Genomic DNA, 24,499 nt, shown 5'->3' with positions numbered 1-24,499 from the left:
TACTGTGTTAACGCTCATTATTTGCACATAGACATTAGGTTTACAGAGTATTCCGTTTTACATCAGCAAATTCACAGTCCAAGAATAACAACATAACTGGGTCCCATTTCCCCCATGCGTCCCGAAAACTTCTGTCCATCTGACTTCCTGGGTAGTCCTCTCTTTAGAAACTAGCACAGCCCACAGATCTTTCCTGGGCCAAGCCATCCCTTGCTGCCACTGACTTGGCTTCCGATCAAGCTCTGATGGACCAACCTTGTGAAGGCCTCACCTCTTCCCCTTCACTTGTGGTCTCCTGGTCAGCTAGTCCCCCTCCCCACTGAAGGTTAAGGCAGTTGGTTCACAACCAAGTTGTTCGGTGACCTTGGGTGAGCTCCAGGCAGGCACTGGGGTGAGGAGATGTCTGTGCAAAATTATTTGCAGAATGATCTTGGGATGCCGGATTTTAATTTTTGAAGCAAGAAAATTATGGGGGACATGTTTCCTGTTCTGGGAAAAATGGAGGCCAAAGTGATATGAAGGGGAGTTGGATTTCAAGTTTAGAAGTCATTTGTTCTATAGATAGCTATCTAGAACAAGATCGCTTTCCCATGTCTGCTTATTGAGCACTTTCGGTGTTTAGGTTTATACTTGTGAAAGCTGTGAATCTATGAGAGCTTTGAATCTTTTCCTATCCTTTTATCTGTACTCCTACGGGAAATGGCTTCAGCTTTCTTCTCTTTTGGAATTAAACAAGGAGAAACCAAGTCTTAATTAAAAAAAAAAAAAAAAAAAAAAAATCAGCTCCAGGGGAAGGACGTTGTTATATTACCAACAGCTCAGTTTTTCACCTTCTGTGACCTGGAAATGCTTCCTGGCACTAGCAGTACTATCAGGGTAGCAAAGCCTCTCCCTTTCAGATCCAATTATATTCCCTGCTCTCTGTTTTTTATCTTTTCCTTCTTTGTCCTTCATCCTTGCCCATTAGTCTCTTAGATGCAGTCTTTCCCTTCTCCTGCCTTCCTTGCTCAGGCTTGTTGACTGGCTTCATTTTCAGGAGCTGGACTTCCCAGGACCACATTGGCATCTTGTGGGGTGATTGAAATGGCCTGAGTTCTCCCCTCTGTAGAGGTCAGGTGACCCACTTCTTTGGTTAATGAAATATTAATGTCCAGTTTGTAGCTATCACGAGTGGAAATGTGGCAAAATGGAAGACCGGTTCCTTTGTTCTTTTCATCTGGGGGCATTTACTTTTTCTCTTGTAATCAAAAGATACTCTCTCTCATCAACTTTGCAGTAGCCTTTAGGCCATCGGGAGTGTTTTTCAGTATTCCCTAAAAGTCTAGAAATTAGGAATGGGTATAAATGCTATTCTCTTTCTTTTCTACAAATACTTGAAGCCAAAGGAGTATAGAGAGAAGAAAGGAATAAGTGGGAGGGGACTTAACAGCTTCCTCGTAAAAGCCCCTTGAAAGCCAACGGTAGCAGGGGGACAGATGTCTGGGGAGTATGGAAGTTGGGGCCTCACTGTTGCTGTCTTCTCTGTCTTGTTCGGGATCAGTCAGAAAGCAGCATTTAAGTTTGGGGCACCCATGCTCTCCCTTTTCCCTCTGTCTCCTGGCCTGTGGGGGTAGAAGCCATGCAGATTGGTGGGAAAGGCCTCTAATGCAGTGAGTAGAGGTGGGACAGTCACTTTTCAGGAGTCGATTCTAAAAATAGAGATATATAATATTTTTACAAGCAAGAAACTGTTGTCAAGTTTTTTTTATATATATACTTAGACTTAATAGTTTCAGGATAGAAAAGAAGCAACTGTAAAAAGAAAAGTACGTACAAGTTAAAAAAAAAAAATAGGACATTGGGACTTACTAATGAAGGGGTTGAGTTTTATGCCCTGGAAAGAGCTGGGAAAAAGCCAGTTTTCCCCAACATGGATAGAAATTATAAAGCAGAATGTGGCGTTTTCATTACATGGTAGCAGTTCTGGAAGTTTTATTTACACAGTAAGTTCCGAGCTGGAAACAGTCTCCAGTCTTCCTGACAGTCTTTGTAGTTAGGAGGGGGTGTTCCCAGTCGTCCAAAGCAGCACCAAGAGCAAGGGGAATGAAGAGAACCCGGATAAAGAACTGTGATTCAGTATTCTTTTTTTATTGGTTTATGGCTTGTGGGCAGCTGGCCGAAGCCAGGATCTCCAGAGGCCCTCCTGTATTTCCCTTTCCCTCATCAGGTAATTCCACACTCGGCAGGCAGGTCCCATACCTGGAAGCAGTGTGTTGACAAGTTAGCAACAGGACCCGGTGGGTCTACTAGGAGAATCACATCTTCCGCTAACACTGGTATCAGAGTTGACTGTGTTAGAACTGATGGGGAGGAAATGAACTTGGTCCCCACTACCTAGCCCAAGAACCAGCCTGGGTAGCCAAGTACTATTTGGAGTGGGGAGTAGATCGCTTCTCGGCCTTTTGGCTAAGATCAAGTGTGGAGTGGGGAGTAGAGAGTAGAATAGGGGAGAAGGGTGGCCTCCCCTAAGGAGCTCTGGAGGTGAAGGAAGTATGGAAGCCCTGGGGCTGCCAGCCTTTCTCCAGCAGCCTTGTTACCGAAGGCAATGATGGTAAAGCCATAAAGCCCCGCGGTCCGGACACTGGGTATAATACTAGTGCCACTGTGGGGTGCCAAGGTAATGGAGGGTACATCGGAGGGGGGAGAAGGTGACGAAACAGCTCTGTGTCATGTGGAGATCTTACTGCTACGCTCAACTGAACAGGAAGAGATCTGGGCAGAGGTACCGGGGTACCTGTACCTATTGAGTGAATCTGGTAGATTCTGCCTGCCAGGGTTAAATTAGAGAGGTCTCCTGTCTATCCCTCTTAGCACCTCAGCTACAGAGCTGCAGAGGAATAGGGATTTGGGGTAGGGAGTGAACACGTAAGCAGGAAGACAGAGCCCAGCTCTGCTCTATTTGCTGTGTTCCAGTTGCTTCCTCCTAGGGCGCTGGGGGTGGGGTGGGAAATGTCAGTGTTATGTATCACGTGTGGGGCAAAGGGTTCGGGTAGAGACAAGTGCAATCTTTCAGGTAGAAATTGAGTTGTCAGATGGAACTTCTTAGTCGGCACTTTTCATTTAAGAAAGTTAAAAAGAGCTTTTTGGCTAGGTAAGCCCTTCTTCCCAACTCACTTTTGGTCAGGCTACAACCACAGAAAAGAAAACACTGGACAGCAACACCCATCTTCCAGGATGGGCTTTTCTTGGAGATGCCATCCGAAACTGGGACTGGCAAGGGGCCGTGGTTCTGCCTTTTCTAGCTCCAATCCCCGCTGTTCCCTGTCTTTGTGCTCCCTCTCCTCTCTTCCAACCGCCCCCATCTGTACAAATATTCAGTCTCATTATTTTTTGTTTAATTCAAGAGGCAATCTTTGTACCAATGCTAGGCTTGTTTATACAGTCCCTATTACTAAAGCAAATAGCAAACTGTGCATCCGTTCCTGCTGACTTGGGCCAGCAGGGAAACGACATTGGCCCTTTCTCTGCAGAGAGACACACTCTGGGGTGATGTGGCTGTGATGCCGCTACTTCTGGAACTAAGAAAAGAAGAATACTTTGGGTTGGAGAATCCAAAGGGACGGTGGGCAAAGGTTCAAGGCTGAAGTGTCAAGCAGCAGAATTTCCCAGCTCAGGCCTGAGGAGCCTAAGAGTATTCCCGCCACCAGAGTGCTTCTTTCTTCCGTCTCATGTTTCCTACAGGTGCCACTCCTGTAACCCAGCTTGCCCGCTTTTCCTTCTTTTTTGTCAAGGCAGAGGCATCTGGTGGGCAGGTGAGGGTCTCGGGGTGCTCTGGCCACCAGTGCCATCAGTGTCTCCCACTTGTGACCAAAGTGAACCACCAGATGCGGCCCAGGGAAACCTCGGTCTCCTGCCCCTGGGCCGCCTCACTTCAGCAGGGAGATGTCATCAGCAAAGTCATCGTGTTGATGGCGCAGGCAGCGGAGGCAGCGCCACTGGCACACCATGAGGCAGAGCGGCAGCATGAAGAGGGCGCAGATGGCCGCCATGACGTAGGCTATGGTCATGAGGGTCGACTCGTCTGTCTGTGGGATGTTGTAGCCACAGTCTTCCATGTCTGGGGTGATAAATGGGCCTTCCACCGCTGCCGTCCTGAATTCATCGTGCACTGAGGAAAGGGCAAACGCGAATGGGCAACTCTCAACGTCACACAGCAGTTTGGGTCATACGACAAAAAGAACTGCCAGGTAAGCCTTGAAATGAGCCCGAGGGGAGGCTCTAGCCCCTCCTTCCTCGGAGATATTTAGGAGCAGGCCAGAAAAGCCGTGCTAGGTAGAACCACGTCTCTTCCCAGGGCCCTGGGAGCAACAACCCTTTCCTGTGGAACCAGGCGGTAGGAATGATACCTAAAGGTCAGTCTTCTGATTTGACCAAAAAGACACCCCACGTATGCCCAGTATGCTCACCGGCTTCCGCTGATACTACTTGCAAGACCCCACCGCCATTCTGGAGGAGACTTCGACCCCATCGGGTAGCAGCCCACAGGGTCACTGCAGGCTCGGCCTGCTGCCCAGGGATCTGGAGCTTCCCTAGGGGCTGAGGCGGCTCTGGGTCTCCGGCAGAGGTTACAACCCGGGCAGGCCTCACCACGCCAGGCAACACGGACAGAGCCCGAGGCCAGGATGCTAGCTCTAACAGTGTATTGACTCTGCCTTGAGGCAACTGTGACTACCTCCCAGACTGTCAGGCCGGGGCTCCTAACTGCTGGACGGTGAGAACACGCACAGACGAGCCCACACCCTCCTCCCTGGCTCTCTTACCATGACAAGCACTGACAGCAAAGCCGATTCGCTTTCGGGCCCGATCAAAGACGACGTAGAAGCCCTCCATGATCACAGCTCCCATCACAGTGCCCGTGGAGGACTGTGAGATGGCGAACTTGTAGCAGTCATCTTGGGACGTGGCCACGTCTTCCACTGGCCGCAGGTATTGCTAAGGACAAGCAGTCCGAGAGGGAGAGGATGTCCTCCCCTCTCCATGTCCCCCGCCATCCCCAGCCTTCTAGATATCTGTGCTTAGGGGGTGCTCTTCCCGCCACCTTCCCTGAGCTCCATGGGCTTGCTTTGTGCCTCCGGACCCTGCTCTCTTGTCTTCCACCTTCTGGGAAGACATGCCGGCTCCCTGCCTCCCCGTGGGAACCTTGCCCTCTTCCTGGGACCCCACCGACTCCGGCTGGGGACATACCTGTGGAAGGATGGTGATGCGGAAGGACTGATTGGTGACCTCGCCCATTAGGTAGAGGGAGATGACCGGGAAAATGTTCCAAGGGGTGGTGCCCGCCTGCCAGCACACCAGCTGCTCCCCCAGCCAGAACCCGTCCGGGAACTTCTCCGTCTGTGTGGCCAAGAAAGGGGAACAGTGAGGAATCCGCCTCTTCTGCCATCTCGTTTCTCCCGCTCTCAGATAACACTTACTGGGCCCTCTTTTTGCTTTTCTATGGAGTGTCCAAACTGGGGGAAAGTACACTGAAACCCAAGAATTAGGGGAACAGAGCTGGAGAGGGAGGCCAAAACTCTGCACAAGGGGGCCTGTGTGATGAGCACGCCAAGGCCCGTCAAAGACTCGCTCTGAAGACATTGAAGTAGAAGGATCTAAGGGTATACAGTTTGGCTCTTGCTGAGGGCTGTGACCTTCACGGACTTCCTCTGACACTGTATCATCTCTTGTACCCCTGCCCTGAGTCCCACTGACCGAGGAGGCTGCCTTGATGGATTTGACGGCAGCTTCAAACACTTTCTTGGGCAAACGAAGGTTGGTGGTGCCACTATCCACGATGCTCTTGTCGTAGTTGTACTAGGATGGAGAAGGGAGGGTTAGAAGAGTCAAAAGCCTTTTTTGACGCTGGGCTCTGGCCGGAATCATAAGGGTAGATCTGACTCCCTAGGGTGGCATCCTGGCTTGGCATTTCTCTTAGGATTATACCCTTGGGCAAGTTGTTCAGCCTCTGTGCCTCAGTTTCCTCATCTTTAAAATGAGGATAATAATAGCACCTACCTCAAAGAGTTATTATAAGGATGAAATGAATACATGCGGAGCTCTTAGAATGGCGCCCGGCACGGAGGGAGTATTCTGTAAATGCTAATTCTTAGTATCTTGGGTTGGGCAGACGTTCTCCAAATCTTGAAAATAAAATTACCTTGTATAGTGCTTTAACTTTTCATAGTTCTTTTATATTCTGATTGAACATACATTAAGAATCTAGGTAAGGAAGACCCAAACAGTTGAGCTGCTGTTTATTGGGTACTGTTGTGTGCCAGGCACTGGGAGAAGAAATTTAATTTTCTGTCTTCACCACAATCTCTGAAAAAGCTGTTTTTCCCTCTGCTTTGCAGATGAGGAAACTGAAACACAACCTAGTAACTTGCCTGTGGGCACACAGCCAGTAAATGGCAGAACTAGAAACCTATGTCTTTCCAGCTCCAAAGCCAGATGCTTCCCCTGCATCATTCCACACTACCTGGCACGAGACTTGCCCAGGGCTGCCCAGCAAGGTAGTAACTGGAGCCCAGACATGCTTTTTTCCCTTACCAGACCATAAGCCACAAGGTCCCCATGCAAGTGCCCTGCCAGTCCCTAGCCCCCAACCTCAGGTCCTGCTGTGTTACTGATACCATTAAGCTCCCAATTGTTCTGGGCTCAGCCCCCAACCCTTTCTGCACGTCCTGCTCCTCTGCCTCGTCCTCCCAACCTCATAACTCAGGGTCTGACCTCATCCTATGTTGCCTCCCCCTTCCCTCTCCCTGGCCCCCCTTGGTGGTGGTACCTCCTTGCAGTCCATTTTCAGGTCCTGCCCGTTGATCTCCACCCGCACGATGATGACCTCGTAGTACCACTCCCGTCGGATGGGTGTGTACCAGAGGCTGCCCGTGTACAGTGAGTGGTCGATACCCCCGATGATCTGGAGACAAAGGGAGGCAGGTACCCATGTCCCGGCACAGAGGGACAAGCAAGTCACCCAGAGAGCAAACAGTGGGATCAGAGATTTCTGGGGGGTAGCAAAGCCCTTCACAGGCCACCTTTCTTTTCTTCCTTCTTCTGATCAAATCTTGTCCCAAAGTGGTGATTTGTAGTTTTTTAAATGTGTTAAGAATATATCAGGGGAAGACTTTACAGGATTTTAAATTGTTTGTTTCAGAGTCTCACAGCCCTCAATATAAAGTTATTTAAATCCAAACTGGCACAATAAATGTTAAATGAATGATTATTTGCTTCTTTTACAAGTTTTATTTTCTCCGTGTGTTAGAGATGGAGAACCATTCACCAGTTATCCTAATTAATTAGTAAATAGACTTTTAAACTCCTTACATCGCTGCCTTTTGTTCATCAGACTGAATCATCTTAATTTGAGAGGTCTTCTTCTTTTTTTTTTTTTTTAAGATTTTATTTATTTATTAGAGAGCATGGGGGAGGGCAGAGGGAGAAGGAGAAGCAGACTCCCCGCCACTCAGGTGCCCCAGAGGTCTTATCTACATTTCTTTTGAAGTTCCCTAATCTTATACCTTTCCAAGGTACCTGGATTTCTTTCTGGATAATGCAAAGAAGAAAAAGATAGAAAAAGAAATGTGGAGGTGGCGAGTTTAAAGAGGTTTCCCTTGATTCTAAGTAGCAGAGCCCAAGACTGTGCTGCAGCCTTGGAGGTGGGGGGGAGGTACCCATCCCTCTTCCCAGGGCTAGAACCTGCCCTCTCCTAGGGTGTACTCACCATGCTCCCTCCAACTGAGGCTAGCACTTCTGACTGGTTGAGTGGGAAGCCTGCACCACAGAGCTGCAGGGAGAAGAGGTTGGGAACGTGGGTCTGCTTTACCAGGGAGTCAAAGAACGGCTCCAGGGAGTCATCTGGCTGTGGCAGAAAGAGACAAAGAGGGAAGCCTCACACAGGGGGCCCTAATGGAGAGGCCAGCCTCCTGCCTAAACGGGAAGGCAAAAGCAAAACTCGGGGGATGTTCCTCGGCAAAGGCTATCTTGAAGTACTGAGATTTGGCAGAGAGAGGGTTAGCAAGAGACACTGGCAGTGCAAACAGGAAAGATCTATAGGATCTTTGATCCCCATATGCTTAACCTGTTTTCGGGTCAGGGGGTGGGGGTGAGGGGGCTCCCTTATTCTTAAGATATTGAGAGTCAGTAGAAACCAGAGCCTAATCTTGTACCTGTCACAGCATCCCTCACTATAGGCCTGACCTCTGCAGGGACGGGATTCAGACTGCCACTAACTATCCGCACTAACTAATCCTTTAGGCTGATCTGTGTCCCACCTTTAGTCAGTTCCCCTTCTCTCCAAGCCCGTCCCTGGGTAACATGCAGGGTGTGGTGCGGACATAGTGTCCAGGGCTCAGCCTTGCGCCTCTCACCCTGGCGATCTCAGCATAGGCCAGCCCCAGGATGCCCTCCCAATTGGAGCCATTGATGAAGAACTTGTCTGATTCAGTGATGGCAGCGATGTTGGCGCGCACAGTGACGTTGGGGCCGTGGGGGATGCTCACCAGGTCGGTGCCCAGCTCCCCCTCCCACTTGCCCTGGGTGTAGGGCACATACACGCCCTTCCGGAGGTCCCGGTACGTGCTGGACCTGTGGAGAGGAGGCAGAGGTCTGTGGAGGCATGCCACGACCCTGGCACGGGGACCCAGCATCTAACCTACTCCTGAGGCCTCATCTTTTCTCAGGGTCATCCCACATAAGATAAGATGCTTTCAGGCTGCTCAGTAGAATATCCCAGATCCATCACCCAGAACAGAACATAGAGTAACCTTGCAAACAGATGAGGGGAGCTATTGCTGGGGCTCACCGTCCTGTCTCCACAGCTCCTATCCCTAGATCTGAAGCTCAGGCCCTGCGGGGAACAAGCCTGGGCTTTGTGTATTGTGGCCACGGCCGGCCACAGAGAAACAGCTAGCGGCATCGCTTCCTCCCCCCGGTTTCATTGGGCTCCCAGAGAAAAGGAGCCTTTGACTGTCGCTGCCTTGGGACCTGGTGGTACCATCTGAGTGGTAGAGAAAGTGCCAGGCAGGAGGAACGCAGAACCTCTACAGCAAGTTCTTCCAGAGAAAGAGCTGACACCGCATCTCAGCAGAGCAGGTAAGTATTAACACACTACTTGTGTGGAACAGACCTGTTGGCACGTGAGACCTTCACCTGTGCCTCACGGCACCACGACCCAGGCCTGTGTGTGCGCGGGCTGGGGCGGGGGGCAGCGGTGGGACTGGGGCCAGGAGCTGGAATGAATTCCTTTCCTGGGTCCTCACTGCGCCCCGCTCTCGGCCGGCCTTCTTCAGATGGGGAAGGCAGAAGATGTGGCAGGCGGCTTTGGCATCTGCCTACCAGCCCAAGAATGGGACGTAAGCCTCCCCTCACAGATTTCCACACACAGAGACACCTCAGACATTAGATGTCTTCTCGCCACTTGTGTTTATGCTAAGGAGGCTCCCACGTCATCTCTATGCCTCTTACCTTAAAAACTCACTTCAACCCTCTCTTCCACCACTTAGCTAAATCTGGCTGTTGGAACCCTGGGTGGTGCAGGGAGACATTTTAGCTGTCGGGCCCTGATACTGGTCCAGGCCGTGGGGCTTATGGAAGGCTCCTCCTCCAGTCCCTTGAACTGTGTGATGCCACCAGGAGCAGCCCCTGGATGAGGGCACAGCACAGGGAGCAGTCACGGTAGCCTGCTCCGCCTAGACCGCCTTGGTCTTGCCAGATGCCTGACAGCCCCTGTGGGGGGTGTGGGGTGAGGTAAAGTCTCCATGTCTCCCAATTCAAGTACAGACAAGACCCTGAGATGGCTCTGGGAGCTTTGGGGTTTCTCTCCTTCCTTCTTTCCCTCCCCAAGGAAGCTGCCCCACCTCCGTCCTGAAGAACTTCCTTCTGGCCCCTCAACCTACCCTTTCCCATAATAGAGTGCCTCAAATCCCCCCTCTCCACTCTTTCTTGGAAAGGATCTGAGGAGCTAATCTTTCTCCCCAAAGCCCTCCCCTGACCCTTCTGGGCCCTGGATCCTTGGGAAGGATTCTTCTGTCTAGCTCTCCCCAGGACTCACAGCTGCCTCTGGTAGTAGCGATGCAGGAAAGGGTGGGGGGCAGCCCCCACCGCAAAGTTACTGCTGCCTGTGTCCACGAGGATGTTGAGCTGTCGGAGAAAGGGGAGAGAAAAATGTTACCGACATGAGGCTCTGGGCTCTCTGCCTTTGTTGTCCTTCATGCCACAGCCAACAAAGTCTCCCTTTGGAACGTCCAGGAAGAAGCTTCTAGGACGCAGGGCTGGACAGCCTAGTGCCTGCTACCACCATGACCACCGACAGAATGTGGCATCCCCGGACACCCTCAGCATGGCCTTGTGCCTGCTCCTGGCTTCTCTATGGAATCCTAACCTTGTCTGTGTTGTCAGAGCCGTGTGATCTCTGCGTGTGTGTGGTTTTCAGTCCTCTCTTCTCTCTACCTTCAGACTGCCCTTACCTCAGGTACCTGTCCCAGTCCATCTGCGAGCTCACGCCTTCCCTCCTCTGGTCCTCATGGGAAGCATATCACCCAGCGGGCAGCTGGGCTCACATCCCCGTCCAGCTCGGAAATGCTATTCTAGGAGCTGGCACTGGCCAGGGAAGCTACAGGGACCAGGACGGCCTGTAGGTGCCACATGTTTCTGACCCTGCCTGCCAGAATGTGGCTCCCCAAGAAGGGCTCCCCTCCTGTCTCAGAGGTGACACAGGCCTCTGAGTCCTACTATCAGAAAATAGGAGGGAGCCAGGAGCCCACTCTGCCGTCGCAGTGAAAACCCATCTTGTCAGGGTCCTGGGTTTTGGCTAAGATGGATACGGACAGGTGTCTTCCCGGTGCCCCTTGCTGTGCAACTCCTTCTAGCATTTCTTTCTTGACCCTCCTTTCTCCTTCAATGGCCTGATCCCTCCCTCCGTCAGTCTAGAGCCATGTTTTGAATGCCAGTAGTATCCTCACAGGCAAAAAGAGCATATGCCCCTGTCCTGGGAAACCTGGAACCCTGAGAATTCAGCCTTCTTTTGCTGACTTTTCATGCCCATCAGCTCAGCGGCTACCCTGACCTCAGGGCCCTTTTACTCCCTCGTCCTCTCTCCTCAGTGCAGTGAAGTCAGCTGACCTCAGTTTTGATGCAGGCTCTGACCTTGTCACCTTGGGCAAGTCACCGTGCTCCTCTGGGCTTCAGTTTCCTCCTCCCTGCCAGATCCTCGAGCTCCTTCCTGTTCTCAGTGGTCCCTGCGGCTCTGTAGACCGCACCTCCCCCAATGCCTGAGAGGGCCTCCTGCCTGCCCCCCCACTCCTGCCAAGGCGCCTCCTCTCCATCCCACAGTGGCCCAGACCTCTGACCCCGCCCCGCCCTCCTCCCCAGCCCCCTACTCCTGGCCTGGTTCCCATTTGCCTGCCGGCCCTTCTTCCATGTCTCTACCCCAGGCCCTCTCCAGGGTCTCCCAGTGGCCACCAGCTCCAGATGCTGTGCTTTCAGAATCAATAGAGCTGGAGGCACAGAAGCTCAGATTTCAGTCCACCAGGTTAATGATTAAAACGCCCCCCCCCCCCCGCCCCCGTCCTAGCACCCCCTCCCCCACCTGCCAGGACTCTGCTCCCAGCCCTAGGGTTGGCCTCATTCTTCCAGGGATTCCTCCTCTCACTGGACCCCAAAGAAAGAGGGTCCCCAGGACTGTGCAAGAGAGGGCTCCCTGTAACGTGTGCCTGACAGCTCCAGGAAAACACAACCACCTTTCGCTCTGGCACAGGGTTTTTTCTGAGGCCCCAGCTGGTCCAGGCCTCCCCACTGCTCTCCCTTCCTGCAAACCACTCTGAGCCAGGAGGCCCAGCCTTTCTCAGCTGAGGAAGTCCTCCCCCTTCCTCCTCCTCAAAGCAGGTCAAGCCCACCCCCCCCCGACACTGGGAGTTCAGGCCCTGTCTGCCGGCCCCCCCCCCCCCCCCCGCCACAAAAAAATGAGAAACCAAAACAAACAGCTGAGATTCCTTCCTGAGCAAATGGCCAGCTGTCTGTTTGCTCTTTGCAAAGTGCTCCTGGCTTCTGGGAGAAGGATTCCTGCCTGGTCTCATCCTTCTAACACTTCTTACTCCAGCCCCGGGCAGGTTTTCCCCCCCTCCGGCTCCCAAGGAGGCCTGTCCCAGGGCAGGGGCCTTAGGCAGCTGAGCCACTACTCATCCTGACGCTGGGCAGGTAAGGGCAGCCTGGAAGAGGAGGGTTAGTGGTTGTAAGCAAGGGACGCCTGGCCTCTTACTGCTGGGACCAGAGACTCTCGGAGGGGGCCTCCCTCATCCCCACAGCCAGTCCTGGCAACCTGCCTATGGCCTTGTCCACCCGTCCTTTCCTTCGGCTGGCCCTCCCCTGCTCTGGGTGGGTGCCCGACCCTGGGAACTACACCCTTTCCCTCCAGTGGATTCGCTGCCGTTCTGCCCCCCACCCCGATCTGGGTTCCTCCTGCTGGCATTTACAAATGCTCGAGTCTGTCCATTAAAAACCTTCCTCAATCTCACCTCCACCTCCAGCTCCCTGCCCCTCCTTCACAACCGAAGTTCTCAGCCAAGCTGTCTTCATTTCTTCACCTCCCACTCATTCCTCAACCCGTCCCAAAGCCCGTTCTCCGCTGCCCCTCCCTCCACTATGAAACAGCCCTTACTACAGCTACCAGAGACGTCATGTCACCAAATACAAAAGGCATTTTCAAATCAGTCCTCCTCTGCCTGTGAGGACGTCTCCCTCCCAGAAACTCTTTCCTGTCCCCCTGGCCTGTAGGGTGTCCTCCCACGGCTCTGACCAGATCTCCTCTGTCTGCTTTGCAGGCTCCCTTCTCGAGGTTCGGGCTTCAGCCCTCTTCCCTGCAGGCTCTGCTCTCCCTCAGCCACCTCCCCTGTGGCCGCAGCTCCGAGGATCCCCTAGGAGCCCGCCACTCCTAAGCTCAGAGCCCTAAGCCCTTTCCTCCCCGTGCAGCACCAGAAGCACAGAGCGTACTCCCTCCAAACCAGGATGTCCAAAGCCGACCTTCCACAGTCCCGCCCATCTGCCTTTTCCCAGCGTTCACTGTATCAGTGCATGGCGTCACCGTCCATCTGTTCTGTAAGTCAGCAACTGAGGGGACATCTTAACGCCTTCCTCTTCTTCACATCTCTCCCCGCTGCATCAAGTCCTGTCCAACTAACCTTCTCAAAAGTCTCGTGAATGTACTCCTCTCTGGCCACCTCCTTTGCCGCCCTGGGCCACGTTCTGGACTATCACAATAGCTTCTCAACTGGCCTTGGCAGCGTCCATCCACGCTTGACCTCTCCAACCTGCCTCTGCGCTATGGCTGGGGTGGTCTTTTCTAGGTACATGCCTTCCATGTCAATCATTTTCCTTTGCGACTAAAACAAAAATTTAAAGCTTTGGCATGTCCTACGTGGCCCTTCATTGTCGGGTCATGGCTGGACACTCAGCCCTGTTTGTTCTCTACACCCCAGACCCCTGCCCACTGGCTACACCTGCCTCTTCACAGGTCCTCAGAGCAGCCACGGTCCTCCCCCTGAAGGCCATTCGCTCTGCCCAGACCACTTCCTCTCCATCGGCGAGTGTGTCTTACTCATCTCCCACCATCCCGTGGTCCGAGCTCAGAAGGGATGACTTCGTAAGAGGGAAAGTCCAGGTCAGACGCTCTTATGAAAATGCTGCCATACAATGTGTCACTCTATAGCTTCACGTTAACTCTCATCTCCCTTGTATCTAATTTTTAAAAAATTCCCCATTGTATCCCCAGTGGGTATCACGGTGCCTGGCAGAAGGGACAAAGAGCTAGTCTGTCTTGCTTGTTGGGTGGCAGAGATGCCACAGGGACTCCCCAGCTGTGGGCCTTCTGAGGTGTCGCTTTAGCTCAGATCTGTCTTCCCTTTGCCAGGGCTGTGGTTTGACATGGGAAGGGGACGCAAGACTTAGGGTCCTGGAGCCATCTTCTTCTCCATCCCTTAGGGCCAGGCTGACTTGGGAGTCTCTGCAGCTATTGTATCTAGATCCCCAGGGGATCACAACCTAGGGTCAGGGCTAGGTCACAGCCAATCACTTAACAAACAAATGTGTCACTGGGTGCCTCTGAGGGATGGTGACTTCTTGGGAAGTGCTAACAAGCCCCTTAGGGAAAGGTACACCTGCCCATTTCACTCGGCAGGCCAGGCTCCCCTGGAGGAGGAGTTTTCAGCAACAGATCTTGGGTGATGAGATGGGTGTGCAGCCAGTGAGTTCTGGGTAAACTCTTTGTTCCCCAAATCTCACCTGTCTTGGTCCCAGCTCTCACTAGCAGACAGGGACAGCTCAGGTTATTCCGGATGAAAAGAGCCTTTGGGAGTCATCTTTTGGTTAGCCTAGGGAGATTCTGAAAGATCAACTCTGAAAGATCTCTAGTTACTAAGATCCCAACCCCTCTTCGTAGCCTATCCCGGGGCTCTAGGAGGGAGCTTTTTAACTCTAATTCTTCCTATCAAAGAGGAAGTCTCTTTGCTTCTATGTGGGTCTCTGTGTTGATGGGGGAAGAGCTCTTACACACTTGTCTAGCAAGCCTTTTACCCGAGGCTGAGATGTAGAAGGCTTTCTTCCATTTTATAGAGAAGGAACTGACATCTGGAATGAGTGAGCAACTTGATCCGTTCTACACAATGATCCACACAGCTGGATAGGAATCCACGGGTTCTAGGCAACTCCACATCTGGTCTTTGATGTCCTTGACCTTCCCGTCTTTCACTTGGAGAGGAAGTATATGGTAAATTGCTACACTAACGAATCACATACCCCTGTATCCAGGCTCTTGTGTGATCTCCTGACGTTGACACTGGGTTTGAGCATGTGACAGTTCTGGCCAATGGAAATCAGCAAAGCAGGAAAACAGAGGCTTGGGGAAGGCCTGCGCCCTGGGTTCCTCTTGGAAAGCTACCCTGAGACTCATGGGGAGAAGCTCCATCTTGCCTCCTTGAGGATGAAAGCCTTCATGGAGAAAGAGGTCCAGCAGACACCCCACTCACCCACCGGCTGAATGCAGCCACGTGAGTGAGCACAGATAAGACCTGGAGAAGAGCCACAGCGAACCCCCACAATCCTGGAAACCACTGTGACTCTTGTTCCCAGCTACCAAGTTTTAGAGTAGTTTGTTACATAGCATCGGATTCACAATCCAAATTCAATCTTGAAATCCTTGTCCTTGGGGGCATCTCACCTACCAAGGTCAACTCCAATGAACATTTCTCACCACTTTTCCCCCTCCTTCACCATGCTTCTCAAAAGCATGATGATCTCAGCTCTGCATCTTTGTGTATGCTCTTTCCTATGCCTGGAATATTCTCTCTGTTTTGGCTAATTCTAGTCATCTTTCAAGTCACAGTGTAAATATCCTTTCTCCCAAAGGTCTTGCCCTGACACCCCCAGCCAAGATAAGGTGCAGGTCCTGTAGGTCCACTATGCTTTTTGTATATTGCTCATCAAGCCTTTAACCATTTCTGTAGGGCGCCTGGGTGACTCAGTGGGTTGGGCCTCTGGCCTCTGGCTCGGGTCATGATCTCAGGGTCCTGGGATCCAGTCCTGCATCGGGCTCTCTGCTCAGCGGGGAGCCTGCTTCCCTCCTCTCTCTCTGCCTGCCTCTCTGCCTACTTGTGATCTCATTTTGTGTGTCAAATAAATAAATAAAACCTTTAATCATTTATGTAATGTCTGTCCCCCATACTATGAGCCCCACAAGGGTAGGGGCTTATTTTATTATCTTACCCATCACTAACCCTTAGCAGGTGCTCCATAATGATTTTTTTCCTGCACTGACAGTAATTGCCCAATTTCCTGCAGTTCCCTGTGACCCTACAGACTTCAGCGATTCCTTCTCAGTCCCACGCTGACTGAGACTAGTTTAATCTGGGACTGTCTATGGTGACAATAACTGATGCCCACCTTAGCCACGACACTGGCTGGATTTTCCACGCGGGTTCTTAGACCAAGGGCTTCCTTGGTCTCAGAGCCTCGAGTCAGCTTCATCGGCTTGCCTAAGTGGATATCCCCAGACCTGAGTTTGCCCAAGGCTGAGAGAAGGGGGCAAGGAAGGACAAGAGGAGCCTAACGTCAGCATCTGGGAGAGGCTCAGGGTCAACAGAGCTCACAGCTCCTGCCTCCAACGACTCCAGCGATTGGATCCTGTCCAGGTTCCCTCCACCTGGACCGATTCGGCTGACCCACTGGAAATCCTTTCCCTAGACGGATCCTCTGCCTTCCACTTCTCTCTCCAGGCTGAAGCTGATGACGGATACCTGGGGGTAAGCAGGCTCCCTGGTGCCACTTACCCTGCTTTGGCTTGTTTTGTTTTTAGGGAATTCTAAGGTGGCAGGGTCACCCCAAACCTTATTGGATGCACGCTTGTCCTTTTAGACAGGATGCTGCCTGTCCTCCGGTGTCAAACCCAGCTCAAATGATATTTATTAAGGCTTCCTATTCAGATGATATGATGGAGGCGAATAGACCAAAAATGTCCATGTCTGTTCTTAAAGAACAGATCTACGATGATGGTTTTTCAAACCTTTTTCTTTCTTTCCTTCTTTCTTTCTCTTTCTTTCTTTCTTTTTTTTTTTTAGCAGCAGAACCCTTTTCCAACCTTATGCAGGATCCCACGTACCAAAGAGAAAAGAACAAGAGTTGTTCTTTTGTAGAGAGAGGTTTTACCTCCTTGGTCTCTGTCCCCTCCCTGCGGTGGCTCTTCATGCAGCTCCCCAGTGCCCGCAGGCTCCACAGAACCCACCTGGGCACCCCCAGTCCGTGAGGTCTCACAGCAGCTACCGGCTCCCTGCTTTTTCACCGTAAGACAGCAAGTGTCTCCTACTGTCTAACCGTGTCCTTGTGCACAGGTTGCAGTGGCTTGAATCTTCTCTTGGTCTGTCCTCAGTTGAAAAGATAGCTGATCTCTGGCAGAAGCCCAGTCTCTTCCAGGGCACCTGGGTCATGTTTGAGCCATTGGGAGATGCCATCGCTCATGCCTCGCGCCATCTGGCAAGGAAAGTCTACAGGCACTGGAAAAGAGTTGGTGGCGTTCACCAGCTCCGAGAGGCCAGTGTAGCCCAGACACAAGGTCTGGGTGGGGGGGCATGGTGGGCAGTAGAGAGAGTAGCCACAGGTTGCTAGCAGTCCAAGAGACCTGCTGACAGTGGACAGGCTGGCACGGCAGAGGCACAGAGCTCAGCCAGCTTGCTCTGTGGCTTTGTCACAATCTTGAGAAAAAAAGGCCAGGGAGTCCTGGTTCCCCCAGTCAGCCCCTAAGACTACTGATTCCCCATTCTTCTCAGAGGGAGTACTGCCTCCCTCTCAGGAACCACTGGCTACAGCAGCTGGGTGCGTGGTGTCAGCAAATGCTTCCCAGCCCTCTGGGCCCATCCTGCCTGGGGCAGCTCACAGACTGGGAAAAGGGTCTGGCTCCTGCCCAGACCTCTCCACTGTCCAGGCCCCAAAGACAGATACTCTCAGAAGATAAGTTAGTGGTCAGACATGGCAGTTTCCTTAAGAGAGGTTTCTCTCCCCAGATTTTCAACCAGAATTTTCTGCTTAGATCTTTATTGGAGATACCCAAGAAGGGTTCCTGACCTTCTACCTTAGTGGGAGGTCCCGGTCTTTCCCATACCCCCCACTCGCAGCTGAACTCTTCCTCTCCTGACTTGGGGAGGCAGAGGAGAAGTGGGTGAAATGACAGTGGGAGGGTCCAAGCAAAGCCCTCTGTGCAACCTGAGGGGAGCTGCGGTCTCAGGGACGAGGTGGGCAACTTAGAAGTGGGATCTTGTCTAATCTTGCTTTGTCTAATTTGGATAGTGGCTCTTTGAGGTCAATGGTTTTCAACCTTTTTGGTATAGGAAGGAAGGAAGGATGAAAGGAAGGAAGGATCTGGAATTCCACTCTATGAAAACAATAAAAGTTGACTTGCAAGCAGGGAGAAGGGGGAGGGCTTGGTGATGGGAGGTGTGAAAGGTCCAAAGTCTTGCCTCATACCTTCTTCCTAATCTCCTTCATCCTTGAGGTTCTTCTATAGAATCCCACCAATCACAGTTGAAAACCATTTGAGGGAGAGGGGGTGGAAAACCATTGGCTCTTCTCAGTTTCCAATACCCTGAACCCTCATTTTTCTACTTCTCTGATCATTTTCTCTGGCACCGTTGAGTCCCAGTCTACATTCAAAATTCCTTCCCTAATCATTGCCTCCCCACTTTCCTCCACTCTCTCAAACAATAAGCCTGTTTGTGAACTTGGCTTCCAAACCATCTCTGCAGGTGACTCCAGAGTCTGCCTGTCCAGTCCTAACTTCTCTTGTGGTTTCCAGATCCCCATGCTTAGCTCGCTGCTGGATCCATCGACAAGAAAGGCCCCCTGGCATCTCAAAGGCAACCAACATGTCCCAGACTGGAGAACACAAGAAAGAACCCAGTATTTAGACTTGGAATTCAAAGACCCAGATTTGAACCCCGGCTCTGTTTTCCTTAGTTGAGTGTCCGTGGGCAAACCCCTTAGTCTCTCTGAGCCTCAGTTCCCTTATCTCCCCAACCCCCGCCAAAGGATACACTAGTACTTAACCCTTGCAATTAAAGCAGAATCATAGGCATGGGCTTTTGATAACCTATATTATACTTTAAAAGTTCGCTCCTTTTGTTGTGCTCCAACAACCTCTTCTCTTCCCTCTCCCTCCCCAGGAGCACAGAACTCCTGGATGAACGGCCACGTGAAGGCTGGATCTCTGAGGAACCCCCATCCTTTCTGTCCTCCCTGCCATCAGCATCTTTCAGGCCCTCGGGCCCTGAGTCAGGTCTTAGTCTGGGGCTCTAGACTATCCAGCTACGTTCCACCCAGAGTTGTTTTCCTCGAACCAGAATGATACTGGACCATTGCCCTTCTCATATACTCAAAGAACTCTCGCCTGCCTGCAGAATACAGCCCAACCTCCACTCCACCTCCTGGCACCACTGCCGCAACTCCCAGCTTCTCAGCCAGGCTCGTGCATCCTCTCTTCACGAAGCCTTTCTACCCCCCACTCTCCACAGAGCTAAGCTTTCTCATCTTTCTAGGCCATACTCAGATGCTGCCTTTTCAAGCAAGCCTCTCCTAACACCCTGTCAGTAGTAACTGCTTCTTTCTTTGCACTTCTAAGACTCACTGTTCTTCTTTTTGTTCCAAATGCTTTTGGTCTTATATGATATTTAGCTGTTCATATGTCTGTGTCTCACACCAAACCCCGGGCTCTCCAAGGGTGAGGGCAATGACATTATTTTTCTCTTCTGCACACAGTAGGTGCTCGACAAGCATCTGCTACACTGCATTGACTGCCACCAGATTTCAGCCCTAACAACCATCATTATCCTGGGTTTGGAGACCGAGGTTCATCCCATTAGAATGAGATGATATCCTTTCATTTAAGTGAAAAGGATGAAAGTGCTTCTTTCTCTCAGAGTGCCAGTCCTGCACTTAGAATTGCCCACCATGAGTTCTATTTAGATGTCTTACATTTTATTTATTCACTCGCTCAGTGCTTTTTAGGTGCGTGTTCTGAATCTGCCGCTATCATGGATATGAAAGACAAATAAGACACTGCAAAAAAAAAAAATCTTTTTAAAAGAACTTGTTCTCGAGAGCTTGATGTTCTGGGAGGGAAACAAATAAAAAACCAGTTATAGTATTCTATAATACTACTTAAGTCTCGTAAGGGACATGGGAGCAGGTGTCATGGGAAAATGAAAAGGAATGCTCTTCTCCCTCTCCTGTCCCCCCAGACACCTGGGCAGGTGGCTAGGAGAGTGTCTGAGATCCAGACGACAAAGGGTCTCAGCTTACAGGCCGGTCTCCTGGCCAACTGTTTAAACTTTCACTCCCCATTTCTTTTGTAAGAAGGGATGAGACCATTTGTATATATTGCAGGAATTATTGTCAAGAAGAAAATGATGTAGAACATATTAGAAAACTTTACATAAACTGCCACCACAAATACAAGGTATGTATTTGTATCCGGCAACCCCCTCCTGGCAGCTCTCTGGGTCCCTCGGATGGTCTTGCTATCTTCCAGTTCAGCCCAGATCAGGATCGTGAAAATCATCTCATACCTTCCTCCTCACCTGTCACACCAGTGTCCCCGAATCCTGTGTCTGGCTGCCCTGAGACGTTCCCGCACTCTGGTCTTCCCTTCCCTTTCCGTCTTATTACGGCCACGTGCTGTCCTCGTGGTGCTTCACACCTGGACTGCTGTGACAGAGCCCGTCACCCCCGTACCTCTCAGTCCCATTCCTCCTCAAAGTCAGATGTCTCTTCCTCAAAGATTGCTTTCTCTATGTCAGCCCCAGTACAAAGAAACTCAAGCTTCCCCTGATATCTGCTAACCCCAACCCAAACTGTAGAGCTTCATATTAAAGGCTTCTGGCGATTTGGTTCTATCCTCTTTACCCAGACCTGCAGCATTAACAGGACTGGGTTTCTTGCTGTCCCCTGAGCAAATGCACAAGACTCATTCTCTCATTTGCTGCGGCTTCCGGTCCCAGGGACCCAGGCTAACGGTGGGGAAGCAGTGGACATTCGAGTTAAATGCAATGACAGTTTGATGGGACGGATGCCACTTCCCCGCTGGGAACAGCCTCCCCTCTCCTCGCCATCCTTCAGGACCCTGCTCACAGCACACCTCCCACAGGGGGGGGGGGTCTTCCCTGATTTTACCTTCTGAACACCTATAGCACTCACTCTTTGTACCACGCCAGATCAGTGCTTCTCAAACTTGAGCGATAACCACCCCCCGCAATTCTAACTCAGTAGGTCTGGGATGGGGCCAGAGAGGTTTGTAATAGATTTGATGGTGAGGGTCTGGGAGCCCGCCTTTGGGTGCTGCTCTGGATTACCTTGTCCTGGCTTCCATGCTCTACACTCCTTATGGGCAGAAAACTTATCTCCTGTTTCTTGGTGGGTCAGTTCTCAACCCCTGAACCTAAACACCTGGCGTATAGAAAGTGCTCTGCCCACCAGGTTCTCATCTGGTGCTCACAAGAGCCCCACCAGCTGAGCAGAAACGGCCTCCTTCTCGAGAGTGCTGGGGAGAGAGTCAAAGTCACCACAGGGTACAGACAGGCTGGCGCTGGCTTGGGTTCCCAGCCAAAGGGTGAGCCAGAGTCATTCCAACTGTGGGCTCCCTAGCAATGGTTCCTTGGGCCAGTTTTGAACCATAGGGCCACTTTCCCTTTCTAGGAAGGAAGGGGGAAGGAATTGACATTTGTTGGACAATTACTCCTGGCCAATTTCTGGCCCATGCCGGGGAATATACATATGCTCTCAGGGGTCCCGTGAAGTCTAGTACCTGTCCCCTGAGTTCCATATGTGTGACACATGGTGGCCCAGAGCATCCAAGTTCTTAGGCTTCATTGCATAGCCCAGAAGAGACACATGGCTGGAGAAGTTAGCGGAAAGTGACTTCATATGTACTAGAGGTCAGCCGTGCGTCTGGGTGCATTGTTCAAGGTGATTTCCCCTACACAGTCCCACTTAATCCCTCACGAGAACCTTGCAAAGGAGATCTCATTTCACCCACTTTGGAGACAGAGCCCTAAGCTCAGAGAGGTTGCAGAATTTGCCCCAGGCCACAAGACTGAGAAAAGGAAAAGCTGTGGGTTGGTGCTGGAATTCCTGGTCTGTCAGGTGGCTCCACAGCCCCTTTGTGTGTCCCCTTTGTGTGTCCATGCCCCAGGGTATAAGTCCTTGCAGCACTTATCGGTAGCAGACACTGGCGGGCAGAGGTTGCAGGTCTCCAAGTCCCCCTGTTATCTGATCATACCTAGTCTCCTGTTGGTCCCGGCTGCTAGGGGCCTATGGTCACCCTGACTTGAGACTTTCTGGGGAAGTTATGGTACACAGGAAAGAGAAGGGGAAGTAGGGGAGACCAGAGCCTTGCATCAGCTGGGAGGTGGGAGGCAGGCCTGGGCCGTGGGGACTGGGAAGATTTGCTTCTGTCAGGTAATTGGGGGATGGAGGTTTGTGTTTCTCCCAGATCCAGGGTAAGAGCTGTCTGAGAAGTTCACAGAAGTGTGGCTCTTCCCTCTCTGCACGTAAACACACTCCCACCTTCACGGACCCTCCCAAGGGCAGGCCTCCAGGACACAGATCCCACAGATCTGGGGGGAGGGGGTTGGCTCAGCAAAGTGCAGACTCAGATTCAAGGTGACACACATCAGCACATACAGAACCGGTCCCGCCACCCGCGCCCAGGCCCACCACCCACGGAGAAGGCAGATGTGCCCTGGGGGCAGCCCCAGCACCCCACCCACGCAGGCACAGAGGGTGCAACCTCCACCTGCCACCTTGCAGGTACCGCGGAGGGCTGGAAGGATGGGGACAGCTGGCGGTGTTTTCTCCATCCACGCTGCCACGCTCCCTTCCCCCCGGCGCCTATCGCCTCATAGAGGGAGTCGCATTCTTAGAAGGGGGCTCTGGCTCCTGGACTGTGGTTAGTCCTTTCCCCAGGCTCAATTCAGTCCCCTCCGGCCTGTACTCCGCAGCACGGGGGAGGGGGAGGGGCTGGAGTGCCGAAGGCACTGGGGGAGGGGGAGGAGTTGGGAGGGGCTGGGGAAGCAGGAGTCTGTCCAGGGCTTCTGGGCTGGAGTGGAGGTCAGAGGAGCTGGGAAACCTCACTTTGCTGTCCCCGCGCCAGCCCAGACAGTGGGAGCAAGGGGCTGCTCCAACTCGTGCCAGGATTCCTGGGTCCTCAGGGTGCTGGGAATGATGGTCAGAAGCCCAGGTTACCGGAACACCGGAGGAGGGCTGAGGGTTGGGTGGACCAAGATCCCCAGTGCCAGGGTTGGGAGACTCAGGCTTGGCAGGGCTGACACCTGTTCACAGAGCCCCTATTGCTTGGACCCTTCCCCAGGCCAGGCTCTCCCATGGAGTGTTTCTCTGGCCCCAAATCCTTACTGAGGGGTAGGTGTGTGAGGCTGGGGCGAGGGGAGGGCAGTCAGATGAGGGAGGCAGGGAAGTCTGTGAGGGGACGAGAGGTGGGAAAGGGGAACTTTGGGGGTGACTGCTACCAAGCAGATCCCAGAGGAAACATCTGGGAGATGGTCCCTCCAGTCCACACCGTCCTGCCCATTTTAGCGGGGGCCAGCATGCTGCACCCCTCCCACCCCCATGCAGAAAGGACGGTAGGGCTGGCCTGGAGACCTTACCGTCTGCGGGGGGCTGCCCACGGTCATCTCCACGTAGTAGCCCTGACCGGACTTGCCCCTCAGGTTGTCCACCATCTCCACAAAGCTGCCCCTCCGGCTGGGCTCCTCCGGCTCCTCCGCGGTCTCCCGGGGCAGCCGCAGCCCCAGGGGGGGCGCCCCCAGCCCGCTTCGCAGGGGCAGCCGGATGCCGGGCTGGGAGCAGCGGGCGGGCAGCACTCCCCAGCCCATCCACAGCAGGAGCCAGGGCAGCGCTTGGGCCATGGTGGGCCAGGCCTCTGGGGCCCTCTGGGCGCACTCCGGGACCACGTCCGGCCCTGTTGCTGCCCTCAACTCCCGGAGCCGGTGGTGGCCGCTCAGGACAGTGGGCTGCGAGGCATCAGGGCTCCGGAGCCTGCAGGCCCCTCGGCGGCCCCCGAGTGCAGGCTGTGGGGATCAGATAGGAGAGATCCGCAGAGAGAGAGGGGAGGAGACGGATCCGAAGCCGGCTACATCTGGCCAGTGGCGCCCAGCCTCAGCAGAGGTCTGGGAGAGGACGGCTCGGGCCCCCCGGGCGGCTGGGAGGGGCGGGCATGGCCGGTCGGCGGCCGCGGGCTTCTCGGTCCTCTGGCTGGCCGGGCGGCGGGGCAAGGCGCAGGGGCTCCGGGCGGCCGCAGCTGCGTGTGCTGGTCAGGCCACCGTAATCCAGCTCCCAGCTCCTAGGCAGGCTGGGGAGGCGGAAAGACTTGTGGCGGTGGCTGTCAAAGCCAAAGGGTTTTCGCTCTTCCCTGGGATCGCTGGGAAGTGTAGTCTTCCCATGGCCGGCAGCCCAGCTTCCGGGGTTGGCGAGGGGTCTGGGATGCCCTCTGCCGAGGCGGAGTCCATCCTGCAGGACCCTGGCCGGGCGGGGGGGACCGTAGGAGAGAGTGGCGGCCGACCTCCCATTCGGTCAGTTCCTTCATTCTGCAAGTATTGAGCACCCACTGGATGCCTGGCATTCTTCCAGGCACTGGGGCTACTTGGAGAGAGAAAACCCATGTGCCCCATACCAGACAATGTGGCATGGATGAGTAAGGATTTGGGGAGACATCTGGGGATCTGGATGGACTGGGTGGGAGGAGGAGCATTTACTTTGAGCTGTAAAGAATGGGTGGGATTTCCACCAGCAGAGATTGGGGGAGCAAGAGTAAGAGGGGTAGAAGGGTATTCTGTTTGAGGCAGCCAAGTGCATAAGCCAGGTGCAAAGGGGAAATTGCAGGGACAGTTTGTCTCCACAGGAATCTGCAGTCTGTGGGTCTTTTGTCACCTGAATC

The 24,499-nt window shown here is 52.9% G+C and overlaps 1 protein-coding gene and 1 long non-coding RNA gene across 3 annotated transcripts; one reads left to right on the top strand and one right to left on the bottom strand.

Moving 5' to 3' along the window:
* Positions 1-1,725: 1,725 nt before the first annotated feature.
* Positions 1,726-24,015, bottom strand: BACE1 (beta-secretase 1). 2 transcript variants are annotated; one of them, XM_059416537.1, is made up of 9 exons: positions 23,211-24,015; positions 10,070-10,158; positions 8,388-8,604; positions 7,742-7,879; positions 6,803-6,937; positions 5,731-5,832; positions 5,224-5,373; positions 4,800-4,971; positions 1,726-4,147 (listed from the first exon to the last, which is right to left on the bottom strand). In XM_059416537.1, exons 1-9 carry the CDS (start codon positions 23,469-23,471, stop codon positions 3,906-3,908), a joined length of 1,506 nt encoding a protein of 501 aa, XP_059272520.1. In that variant the 5' UTR covers positions 23,472-24,015; the 3' UTR covers positions 1,726-3,905. The 2 variants fall into 2 exon arrangements, with proteins under 2 accessions (XP_059272520.1, XP_059272528.1); XM_059416545.1 differs by having other exon boundaries at positions 8,520-8,604.
* Positions 12,537-15,690, top strand: LOC132027829 (uncharacterized). The gene is made up of 3 exons (XR_009407215.1): positions 12,537-13,110; positions 13,526-13,672; positions 14,818-15,690. It is a non-coding gene; the product is annotated as an uncharacterized LOC132027829 (long non-coding RNA).
* Positions 24,016-24,499: the final 484 nt, after the last annotated feature.

Source organism: Mustela nigripes, chromosome 1, assembly GCF_022355385.1.
Source record: "Mustela nigripes isolate SB6536 chromosome 1, MUSNIG.SB6536, whole genome shotgun sequence".
Lineage (NCBI taxonomy): Eukaryota > Metazoa > Chordata > Mammalia > Carnivora > Mustelidae > Mustela > Mustela nigripes.
This window is presented reverse-complemented; position numbering and strand designations above follow the sequence as displayed.